Raw genomic sequence first — 13,005 nt, 5'->3', positions numbered from 1 at the left:
GTGTGCAAATTGGCTGCCATGTTTCGTACATCACAACAGTGACTCCACTTCAAAATGTACTTCACTGGCTATAAAGTGCTTTGGGATGTCCGATGGTCGCGAAAGGTGCTGTAGAAATGCAATTCTTTCTTTCTTTGAGGGAGTGCAATGAAGGTTCACGAGATTGATTCCTGGGATGGCGGAACTGTCGTATGAGAAGAGATTGAGGAAACTAGGCCTGTATTCTCTTGAATTCAGAAGAATGAGAGGGGATCTCATTGAAGCATACAAAATTATTACAGGGCTTGATAGGGTGGATGCTGGGAGAATGTTTCCCTTGGCTGGGGAGTCTAGAACCAGGGGCTACAGCCTCAGGATAAAGGGTAGGCCATTCAGGACTGAGATGAGAAGAAATTTCTTCACACAAAGGGTGGTGAATCTTTGGAATTCTCTACCCCAGAGGGCTGTGGAGGCTCAGTCATTGGGTATATTCAAAACAGAAGTCGATAGATTTCTGACTAGTAAGGGCATCAAGGGATATGGCGATAGGGCCGGTGAACGGAGTTGAGGCAGAATATCAGCCAAGATCTCATTGAATGGTGGAGCAGGCTCGAAGGGCCAAATGGCCTACTCCTGCTCCTATTTCTTATGTTCTTATGAAAGCTGTTGCTACTGTCGTGAATCTAACATTCACAAGCAGTCAGTCCTTGTTCTCAAAGGGACTTTATAAGAACACTGGAATCGATAACCATACAAGAATATTCATCAAGGGCATCAGAAGAATCTTTAACTCCTTAACTCCTCATCAAGAAACTGTTTATGGTTTAGCTTCCAATCTATATCAAGGAGTTCTTAATGCATAAATCTGGCTCATCAAACTGTCTTACATGGAGCAGCTTGGATTATATTAGCACAATCACCTTCCCAGCAGGATCTGCGCAAGTTACTGAGTGAATTAATTCACTCTTTCTTTTCCAACTATTAAAGAAGTTGCACATGAGCTAACAATTGTTTATTAACCTTATAATCACAGTAAGCAGCACTTAAACAGTGAGTAGGCAAATAATTAGCAGAGAGGCTAAATTGAAGAAATAAACAATGAGGTTGCAAAAGGAGGTTCATTTATGTCACTATAATTTGGCAGTAATTGCTTGCTGATTATAAATCCACAGTTGAGATTAGTTTCGGAGATTGATATAAATTGGCGAGAGTAAGTTAGGTTTCGACTCTTTAGATAGCTGGCAAGGTAACAGCATTTGATAGCCAGTCTATTGAATAGCCAGTCTGCATGCTTGTACAGGAAACTCTTTTTTATCCGGCACTGACGGGACCGGCGTGGTGCCGGTTGATCAAAAAGTCCGGATTACAGAGAGGTATATTACTAAGGTACGAGAGCGCCGTACACGGCCACAGATCCAGGCATCCCTGTTGCCTGGCAACAGGTGCAGGATCCCCGGTTACACGGCCACAGATCCAGGAACCCCGGTTACACGGCCACAGATCCAGGCATCCCCGGTTACACAGCCACAGATCCAGGCGTCCCTGTTGCATGGCAACAGGTGCAGGAACCCCGGTTACACGGCCACAGATCCAGGCGTCCCTGTTGCATGGCAACAGGTGCAGGATCCCCGGTTACACGGCCACAGATCCAGGAACCCCGGTTACACGGCCACTAATGTGAAGTAAAACTTACCTGAACCTACTCCTGAATTTTGCCGGTTAAGAGAGATTTCCGGTTATTTAGGTGCCGGTAAAGAGAGAATTTCCTGTAGTTAGTAATGGGCCAGAATGTGCTGTCAAAATAATGTCAAGGCTAATGGCGTTTGCCATTATTTATGGGTAAATGGTACAGCAACTTCACGCGAGGAGCCGTTGGCTTTGTGAAAACAGCATCAAACGCCCTTAGCCTCCCCATTTTCTTTAGGAACTTGCTATATTTGCCCATCGATTGCCCATTACACTCACAACCGAAAGTTAAGTCTTGTCAATACAAGCGTAAGTACCTTTTTCACAACAAGGTAAGTGTCAACAACTGTCAATCAACCTCTCTGGTACCAAAAATTAACTATTTCAAGTGTGGAGCCTCATTCCTTCCAGTTTGAAATTTTTCAGGGAGACTTTAAGAATGTCAAATTTTAAATTTTAATACTTTTCATGCTTTTAGAATCTTAGGGGGCGATTTTGCCAGCCCTGGGGAGGTGGGTATGGAGGCAGAACTGCCGGGAAAATGGCAGAATTTGGGGGAGGGTGCCCAACCCGCCTCCATGCCATCTTCCCAGGAGGCAGGTAGCCATCCCACGCCGGGTCCCGTCTCTTTGGAGGCGGGAAGGGATTAAAGCCTATTAACTGCCTGTTAACAGGGTATTTCCTTAATCAGATTGAAGGATTGGAAATAAACACAGGAAGGACTGAGAAGGAGGGTGAATTAAAGGGGGTGAAGTCAATGTCAAATCAGGTACAGAAAGAGAAATAAAAAGAGGGAAAGAAAGATTGGATTAAGAGAGAGAGAAAAAAGACATAAAAGATTCAATTTCATCTGCCACGAGGCGAGTAGTGGGTCTGCGGGGGTCGGAGGGGTGCAAAAGTGTGCTGTGAAGGTAAGTGATGGGTGCAAGAGTGGAGAGATAAGTATCTGAGGTAAGTGCAAAGTGTTATTAAAAGTGTACTTACCTTTGTTTGTTCCTGCAGGCTTCAGTCGGTGGGTAGGCGGAGAATCCTGGACCTCCGCGTTGGGGATGACAGATGGCCGTTGCATTCTCAGGTGCAACAACCATCTCATTTCTACAAAAGAAAGAGGTTTGATGAGGTCCTGAATTCAGGACCTCATCAAACTACCGAGAATGTCACTGTTTGACAGCTTCACAGAGCTGTCAAATGATGACAATTCATCTGTCAAAAAATTTTAACAGATGAAACGTCATACGTTGATGTTCTCTCCAACGGCTTTCCCTTACTTGGCCTGCTAAGCCCACTGGACAGGCTTATCAAGGTCAATCAAGGGAAAATAGTGTGGGTTGGCTAGAAGTTGTTGGAGGTGGGATTGAAACCCGCTAAGTGGGAGTCCCGCCTCCAAAGTGCCCCATTGGCAAAATCACCCCTTAGAATCATAGAATGGTTACAGCATAGGAGGCCATTCGGCCCGTCGAGCCCGTGCCGGCTCTCTGCAAGAGCACTTCAGCTAGTCCCACTCCCCCGCCCTTTCCCCGTAGCCCTGCAAATTTCTTTCCTTCAGGTACTTAATCCAATTCCCTTTTGAAAGCCACGATGGAATCTGCCTCCACCACCCTCTCAGGCAGTGCATTCCAGATCCTAACCACTCGCTGCGTTACAAAGCTTTTCCTCATCACGCCTTTGGTTCTTCTGCCAATCAGCTTGAATCTGTGTCCTCTGGTTCTCGACCCTTCCGCCAATGGGAACAGTTTCTCTCTGTCTAGACCCCTCATGATTTTGAACACCTCTATTAAATCTCCTCTCAACCTTCTCTGCTCTAAGGAGAACACACCCAGCTTCTCCAGTCTATCCACGTAACTGAAGTCCCTCATCCCTGGAATCATTCTCGTAAATCTTCTCTGCACCCTCTCTAAGGCCTTCACATCCTTCCTAAAGTGCGGTGCCCAGAATTGGACACAGTACTCCAGTTGAGGCCAAACCAGTGTTTTATAAAGGTTCATCATAATTTCCACACTTTTGTACTCTATACCTCTATTCATGAAGCCCAGGATCCCATAAGCTTTTTTAACTGTTTTCTCAACCTGCCCTGCCATCTTCAATGATTTGTGCACATATACCCCCAGGTCTCTCTGTTCATGCACCCCATTTAGAATTGTACCCTTTAGTTTATATTTCCTCTCTTCATTCTTTCTACCAAAATGTATCACTTCACACTTTTCTGCATTAAATTTCATCTGATGAAATTGAATCTTTTGTGTCTTTTTTCTCTCTCTCTTAATCCAATCTTTCTTTCCATCTTTTTATTTCTCTTTCTGTACCTGATTTGACATTGACTTCACCCCCTTTAATTCACCCTCCTTCTCAGTCCTTCCTGTGTTTATTTCCCAATCCTTCAATCTGATTAAGGAAATACCCTGTTCACTCGGGTCCCGGATGCCCCGTCTCCCTCGCTGCACCGTTATCAGCTCGCACTTTCAGCAACTTTGTGGCCAAAAGGTTTTTTTTGAGTCGAGGGGTGCAGGGGCAAGTCTGACTAATGGCAGATGCCGCGAGATGGCCTGTCGTAGCAAATTCAGGCCCATTAATGTTGCCTGACCTAATATGACCTTGTCCTAGTGAGCTGGTGTGGATGAACTCGTTGCCTCTAGGGGGATGGTGTTCACCTTCTGCGGCATCACCGTGATGATCCTCTGTCTGTTCCTCCTAGATCTCCTGCTCCTGGGCAAATTCATCTTCTGTGCTGGTAGCAGTAGCTGGACTAGAGGCGCGATCTTGCCAGCCCTGGGGAGGTGGGTATGGAGGCAGGACTGCCGGGAAAATGGCACCCGTCCCCAACCCGCCTCCATGCCATCTTGCCAGGAGGTGGGTAGCCGTCCCGCACCGGGTCCTGTCTCCTTGGAGGCAGGAAGGGGATTGACGTAAGAAAACTACTAGCACTTGGTCTGAGTATTAAACAAGGCTTTAATCAACTGTTTTTCAACATGGAGATCTAGTTGTGTCCTTCACTAGTTCCTGTTAAGAATGTCCTGAGCAAGCTGGGCCCATGCCCGAGTATTTATACTCTCCCTGGACAGCACCACCAGCAGGCCGCCCAGTATTATTTCATAAGTCATTTCCACATGAATGACAAGATTCATGTCAGGGATTACAGCCACTTAACTGCCTGTTAACAGGTAGTTAACAGGCAGATAGGAGGATTATCCCCATTTTACCCACACAAGTGCGGGCTTCCCAAAGGCTCCGAACCCCGCCAGGGTCACCGAGGCGAGCAGTGGGTCTGCGAGGTGCAAAAGTGCGCTGTGAAGGTAAGTGATGGGTGCAAGTGTGGAGAGGCGAGTATGTGAAGTGGAAAGTGTTAGAAAAAGTTTACTTACCTTTGTTTCTTCCTGCAGGCTTCAATCGGTGGGTATGCGGAGAGTCTCGCACCTCTGCGGCAGAGATGACAGATGGCCGTTACATTCTCCAATGCAACAGCCATCTAATTTCTGCTAAAGAAAGAGGTTTGATGAGTCTTGAATTCAAGAACACATCAAACTACAGAGAATGTCAGTGTTTGACAGCTTCACAGAGCTGTCAAACAATGACAATTGATCTGTCAAAAAATTTTAACAGATGAAAAGTCATACGCTGACGTTCTCTGTAACCGGCTTTCCCTTAATTTGCCTGCTAAGCCCACTGGGCGGGCTTAACAAGGTCAATCAAGAGAAAATAGCGTGGGTTGGCCACAAATCGATGAAGGTGGGACATCGACCCGCCAAGCAGCAGTCCTGCCTCCAACGCGCCCCCATTGGCAAAATCGCCCCCTAGTTGTCCCATAACATATTGCCCTACCTGTAAGGGCACTGCCTTGCAGGGTTACTAAGAGACGGATGGGAAGAATCCCACTATTCAGTGGCAGGTCTCCTCCTCCAGATCTCATTATGTGCCAGGCTGGCTGGCTATTCATGAACATCCCCGAAGTCTGTCACAGAAGGTTGACTTGGTTTCAATCTCTCGTCACTAGCCGTGGCATCTTAGCGGCAACTCAAGCTCGAAGGAATTCCAGTTACCTACCCAAGTATTATACTATCTGCAGAGGTCCTGCGAATACATAAACTGACTCCACTGCAAGGACTTGACGAGAACATTTTTATTGCAATTAAATTATATCCAGACCAAAAATAAAATGAAATTTAATGAAAACCAAAGAGAACCATAAAGCTTCAAGCACAAAATAGATGAATAGAGAAGGCTTTTTTCCAGTTCATTTCACTTCGTCTTCCGTTGCGCTGCTTTTATGGCAAACATTAAACTCAAACCCACTTCAGAGGTCTTTACAGTAAATGCAGAACAGTACATCAGGACTTAGGATTTTTTTTTATAACATTAAGGGAGAAAAATTCGGTATCGCCCCGTTTGGGGCGCCATTATCGGCCGTGCGCAAAGTTTAGCGCCTGGCGCTAATTATCGCCTCCGACGGCAAACTTGGCTTTTATCGCCCTGGAGGTGATTGGAGCGCTAAATCAGATGCTTCACACCTGTCTTAAGGCGCAAAGGCCGAGGAGCGAGGCGCTACCTCAGAGCACTGGTGAAGCAAGGAAGGGCAAATCAAAATGAGCCTGCAAAGTGCTGCTCAGTACCCAAAACTCCTTCACACAGCGTTGAATCTCTCCAGAAGTCTCTCTCTCTCCCTCTCTCTCTCAGAATGTGTGGTGCAAAAATGTCACCAACAAAAAAAGGCAGGAAGCGGTCGCCTTTAAATAGCGCTCCGCCAGTTCCTTTCTGACAGCAAAATGCTCCCCTCAACCTGTCGTTGCTAGCGGCAGACGATAAGGCAGGGGGCGCCACTCAATATCCAGTCCGGGGCACTACCGGGGCATTGCACACTCGACTGACGTCACGATCTGCCGGCGCAGGAGATCGTGGCGGTAGTGTTTAGCACCGCCGCAAAATGTCTAGTTAATTTAGCGAGCGCCGCAAACATCACCGCGCCCGAGCGCTAGTTGCTTTGTGCCCCATTAGCGCCCTCTTAAGGCGCTAACGGGAGGCACAAACAACTGAATTTTTCCCCGTAAGAAACCTAGGAAGGGGCAAAATCTACAATGCAGGACATCCTCGAGGTTGAAAAGGAGAAGAGATAATGAGGTGAGTCAGGAAGTATTGGTACCATGCCTTGGATTTCCATTCTTTCATTGCTGCCTGTCACTTCTTAACCCGCCCTTGGGTTTTAGCAAAGGTTGCTAATGGTAAGCATCTTTGCAAAGATTTTTATTTTTTTAAATTCGCATCTTATTGTGACGCTGGGGCTGAATTTCCTGGTCCCACTCTGCCCCAGCACAGGACAAAGGACCAGGACACCTGAAGTAGTGCCTTGTCTGCCCAGTGTGAGCGGCAGCCGATTTTGGTGTCCCGGGTTGCTAACGTGACCCAGGGGTGGCCACAGTGCAAATCCACCCCCACCTTGCTGGGCCTCGCATTGGAAAACAGGGCAGGTAACTGAACGAGCAGCTGAGAGACCCACAGCTGTAACTGGCCGCTGATCTCAGGGCCCTCTGGCTGCTTCTGGAAGGCACCGACCATAAGGCCTCAAGACCCCAGATTGCCTGCAAGATAAAACATAAGACTCACTTACCTTCGAGTTTGGTCTTTAGCTTACTGCAAGGGCCCTCCCCCCGCCCCCGTGTCTGTGTTTATTTTTACTACGGTAAGTTTTTGCTCTTGAACTTTTATTTCTCGTTCCTCCTAAACTTTTAAGGGGGAAAAATTTGGTTGCTTTGCGCCTCCCATTGGCGCTAACGGGGCGCAAAGCGCCTAGCGCCGGGTGCAACGCCGTCAACGCCTCCCGCGATATTCAGCGGGAGGTTAGCATCGGCGGTAGCCGGTAGCACCCCGCGGCGCTGCACCTCCGACGATGAAGTCATCGCCGTGCGCAGCGCCCTGCTCGCACCCCGGCCGCAAACTTGGCTCACGCCCCCTGACCTACCATCGGACGCCATGTCAGGGTCGGGGTGGCGTCTCACTGGCCGCGGCGACGCAAATTAAAGGGCAGGTGCCGGGCGGCCATTTTTTTTGAGCCGCCAGCCAGCACCTGCCCCCTCTCGCCTCCTCCTGTGGGGTGCCGGCTGCGATCAGTCAGCCCGGCACTCCTCTTGAGTGGCGGGCTCTTTTGCCAGCACCCCGCTCCCCGGTGGTTCAGCAGGGCCCTTTAATCAGGGGAGGGAGGCCTGCAGTACTGCGGCGCTATGTGCCGATGCACATGGCGCTGTTGCACGTAACGCCGCAATATTCAATGGGAGCACCCCCAAGAGGGAGGGGGAGCGCTTCCAGTAGCGCCCCGCCTCCTGCTTGGGGCGTTCACATTCAATTTTGGGTGCAGGGGATCTAACTTTTTCAGGGCGCTAACAGTAGCGCCCTGGCGAAGTTAGCACCCCAAAGGAGGCACGACCCAATTTTTACCACTAAATACCTTATCCTACCTAGTGCTCTAAATTGTGTTCTAATCAAGACTCATCACACTATCTCCTATTCTTAACTAATTCTTTCCCAGGACACCACACATTCTTTCTGGGCACCACACTTTAGCAAGAACGTCAAAGCCTCGGAGAGGGTGCAGAGGAGATTCTCTAGAATGGTACCAGGGATGAGGGACATTAGTTACGTGGAGAGGCTAGAGAAGCTGGGGTTGTTCTCCTTAGAGCAGAGAAGGTTAAGAGGAGATTTGATAGAGGTGTTCAAAACTTTGAAGGGTTTTGATAGAGAAACTGTTTCTGGTGGCAGAAGGGTCGGTAACCTGAGGACACAGATTTAAGGTGATGGCAAAAGAACCAGAGGCGACATGCGGTAACATTTTTTAAATTAGCGAGTTGTTAGGATCTAGAATGCGCTGCCTGTAAGGGTGGTGGAAGCAGACTCAATAGTAACTTTCAAAAGGCAATTTGATAAATATTTGAAAAGGAAAAATTTGTTGGGCTATGGGGAAAGAGCAGGGGAGCAGGGGACTAATTGGGTATCTCTTTCAAAGAGCCGGCACAGGCACGCTGGGCCGAATGGCCTCCTTCTGTGCTGTCTTATTCTATTATTTTAATGAAGTGACAAAGCTGACCAGCACATAACCCTACATCTGACAATTGATGAGGTGGAGATGGTACTGCATGAGGTGCTTGCAAGGAGGGCGCGTTCTGTACCACTCCATGGTCCTGTCCCCACAGCTCAGCACTGCATTGTGATTGCAGGGAAATGGAGCAAAGTTTCAGTATGCAATTGATCATTACTGTCACTGGATGTTCCAGCCCTAATACTGTATTGGCAGCTACGGGTGTCCTTGCAGCAGACTATACAGTTCTGCATCTGGATGTCTGTTGATACAGACTCTGTGAAGAGATTTGCCCACAGCCAATGCCAAGCAGGGGGGCTAGTGTCTGAGGAAACAAAAACAGAAAATGCTGGAAATACTCAGCAGGTCGGGCAGCATCTGTGGAAAGAGAAACAGAGTTAACGTTTCAGGTCGGTGACCCTTCGTCAGAACTGGAAAAAGCTGGAGATGGAACAGGTTTTTAAGCAAGTGTATATAAGCCCACTGACTCCCACAGCTACCTGGACTACACTTCCTCCCACCCTGCTTCCTGAAAGGACTCTATTCCATTCTCCCAGTTTCTCCGTCTCCGCCACATCTGCTCTAACGATGCCACCTTCCATACTAGTGCTTCCGACATGTCTTTTTCCTCAACCGAGGATTTCTGTTTTTGACAGATGGAGTATAATGTGGGAAAATGTGAGGTTATCCACTTTGGAAGGAAGAATGAAAAAGCAATTTATTTTTTAAATGAAGTGAGACTACAAAATGCTGCGGTAAAAAGGGATCTGGGGGTCCTAGTACATGAAACACAAAAAGTTAGCATGCAGGTACAGCAAGTAATTAGGAAGGCTAATTGAGTGTTGGCCTTTATTACAAGGGGTATGGAGTATAAAAGTAGGGAAGTTTTGATGCAACTTTACAGGGTGCTGGTGAGACTGCACCTGGAGCACTGCGTACAGTTTTGGTCTCCATATTTAAGGAAGGATATACTTGTATTGGAGGCAGTGCAGAGAAGGTTCACGAGGTTGATTCCGGAGATGAAGGGGTTGACGTATGACGAAAGGTTGAGCAGGTTGGGCCTATACTCATTGGAGTTTAGAAGAATGAGAGGTGATCTTATTGAAACATACAAGATTCTGAGGGAGATTGACAGGGTGGATGCTGAGAGGATGTTTCCCCTAGTGGGGGTATCTAGAACTAGGGGGCATAGTTTCAGAATAAGGGGTCGCCCATTTAAGACGGAGATGAAGAGGAATTTCTTCTCTCAGAGGGTCGTGAATCTTTGGAATTCTCTACCCCGGAGAGCTGTGGAGGCGGAGTCATTGAATATATTCAAGGCGGAGATTGACAGACATTTGAACTACAAGGGAGTTAAGGGGTATGGGGAGAGAGCGGGAAAGTGGTGTTGAGGACAAGATTGGATCAGCCATGATCTTATTGAATGGCGGAGCAGGTTCGAGGGGCCGATTGGCCTACTTCTGCTTCTTGGAAAGATACAATGGGCGCAGTATGAAAAAAAATCCCAGTAAATGGTATGTTTTATAAAAGTGTGAAAAATAAGTTAACAGGGGAAAATTTAAAGAAAGGAAGAAAAAAAAGATAAAATAAATTATATTGGTAAGAAATTTGAGTACTTCCTGTTTCTTATGTTCAAACATCAGGCAATGGCGTGCAGAATATCCCATCCCAAAAATAATATCTGAATGAAGCTCACATTATTCATCACCCACGAAAAATTGAGCGTGACAAATTGGGCAAAGATCAGAAAATCCATGCTCAAGTGTAAGGCCAATGAAGTATCATTGATTAGAGAAGGTCAAGACCCACAGTCTAGCAAAACAGCAGTTAAGAGGGTAAATCTCACAGAGATATTATTAAATGGCATGGATAAGCAAACACAGAGCATTACTTCACGTTAAACCAGAGAAGTAGAACCAGAAGACACATTTGTAACTTATTAGATCTTAATACGCGCTCTCTTAAAGTTTAGAATAAACCATTTAATTGAAGGAACGGAAATCTGACTGTCTTTATCTGAACCTCCTGACTCACACAAAATTCTATGTGGTGCCTAGGTTGATTCACGGAAACCACACAAAAAATGTCGAAACCAGATTAACATGCAGAACCATAAATACAATCTTCTTTGTAAGATCATCACTGTTGATTAAAGTACTAAATTGCTAAACTGAACCATGAGTTGACAAGACTATTACTCATATTATGATCAAATCCAGAATGTCTATGCAGCAGAACGCTTGCCTTTCCAGTACTCAAGAATTTCTTCTCCCCCTTCCCAAACCATGAACAAGGAACAGCGTAGTGATAGGCAATTAAAATGTCACTTTTAAAAGCATTATCAGGGAGGTTCAGAAAAAGAAAGTAAAGACCTGGGTGCTGCTTGGCAACAGATAAGATATGCCAAGGGATTCGGTATCTATTATTTTCCAGGCAGAAATCAAGACCCGAGAGCTCAAAAGGTTTGTGGTCTTCATGAGTTCTATAATAAAGCGGCAACGTAAAGAAAACAACAAGTCACACGGAACATACTAGGATTACTCAGCAGGTCAGACTGCATCTGTGGAGAGAGAAACAAAGTTAACGTTTCAGGCTCGACAACCTTTCGTCAGAACTGGAAAAAGTTAGAGATGCAACAGGTTTTAAGCAGGTACAAAGGCAGGGAAAGTGGGGAGAGGAGGATAGAACAAAATGGAAGGTCTGTGATAGGGTGGAAGGCAGGAGAGATTAAGAGACAAAAGGGGTGATGGTGCGAGGCGAAAGGAGATGGTAATGGGACAAGTAAAGAAACAAAAGATGGGTCTAGAGGAGGTGTAAATGGGAGTGGCAGAATCATTACCAACAGCTGCCGTCCGAAAAAATGGGGCCAGAGTTTATGATCTGAAATTGTTGAACTCAATGTTGAATCCAGAAGGCTGTAAAGTGCCTTATAGAAAGATGAGGTGCTGTTCCTCTAACTTACATTGAGCTTCATTGGAACAGTGCAGGAGGCCAAGGACAGAGAGGTCAGAGTGGGAGTGGGGAGCAGAATTGAAATGACAGGCGACCGGAAGCTCGAGGTCACGCTTGCGGACTGAACGGAGGTGTTCCACAAAGCGGTCACCCAATCTGCGTTTGGTTTCCCCAATGTAGAGGAGACCGCATCGTGAGCAGCAACTACAGTATACTCAATTGAAAGATGTACAAGTAAATCACTGTTTCACCTGGAAGGAGTTTTTGGGGCCCTGGACAGTGAGAAGGGAGGCGGTAAAAGGGCAAGTGTTGCATCCTGGGCACACGTGCTATTTGCCGGACCCTTGCATTTTATTCGGCTCGCTGGAGTCTTCATCACACCAACAGAACGGGAATGTACCACAGCAGGGCTGAAGCCAGGGTTTCCAGAGAATATTGTTCCAAGAGAGCTGAAGAGGAACCGGAGTCAAGGTCTTCCTGTGTTCTTCCACCCCTAACCGGATCTGGTTTTGGATTTCATGGTAAAGTGGCTCTGTCGCAGGCGACAATGGGTTTGTTTCTGAGGGGTCCTTTGAGAGGTCAAAGAGTAAAGGTGGGTCATGGTAGGAGACATGATGTCCATGACACATGCAGATCTCACTCTGGTAGCAACTGCCTACCTCAAATTTGGGAGTGAAAAAATGAGCCTTCCACACAGCATCACCTGAAGAAAAGAAAAACTAAATTGAAGAAAGGACATAAACCCTTCTAACCTGTAGCAATCATGTAACAAAACAAACATGAATATAAGGTTACAACACAGTTGACAAGGCCAGCATTTATTGCCCATCCCTAATTGCCCTTGAGAAGGTGGTGGTGAGCCACCTTCTTGAACCGCTGCAGTCCATCGTAGCAGATTTTTTTTTTACACGACAGAGTGGCTCGCTAGAACATTTCAGAGGGCAGTTAAGAGTTAATCACATTGCCATGGGTTTGGAGTCACATATAGGCCAGACCGGGTAAGGGCGGCAGATTTCCTTTAGTCGTATTAGTAAACCAATGGGGTTTTTACGACAATCCAGTAGTTTCACGGTCACCTTATTCCAGATTTATTTAATTAACTGAAATTAAATTTCCCAGCTGCCGTGGCGGGATTTGAACTCACATCTCACGGATTATTAGTCCAGGCCTGAACTGAATTACTAGTCCAGTCACATAACCACTATGCTATCGTACCCGCAAGCGTCAGGAATGATTTCAGTAGTAAAGGGAATATGTAGATCATGAACCCTGCTTGGCCCCGATTTTAACTCCAGGTGGATTCGCCGCTCAGGCCCGAGTTAAAATGACAG

General features: G+C 46.8%; 1 protein-coding gene across 1 annotated transcript in view; it reads right to left on the bottom strand.

The window, feature by feature from the left end:
* Nucleotides 1-5,763: 5,763 nt before the first annotated feature.
* LOC147112105 (arylsulfatase D-like) overlaps nt 5,764-13,005 on the bottom strand; it is a 39,366-nt gene continuing 32,124 nt past the window's right edge. Inside the window, exon 10 of the mRNA XM_085999653.1 lies at nt 5,764-12,377. Within this exon, the coding sequence (XP_085855779.1) occupies nt 12,004-12,377 (374 nt within the window). The 3' untranslated portion in view covers nt 5,764-12,003. The remainder of the gene's footprint in view (nt 12,378-13,005) is intronic.

Source organism: Somniosus microcephalus, chromosome 10 (assembly GCF_052327205.1).
Source record: "Somniosus microcephalus isolate GS21.2 chromosome 10, FLI_Smic_1.0, whole genome shotgun sequence".
Lineage (NCBI taxonomy): Eukaryota > Metazoa > Chordata > Chondrichthyes > Squaliformes > Somniosidae > Somniosus > Somniosus microcephalus.
This window is presented reverse-complemented; position numbering and strand designations above follow the sequence as displayed.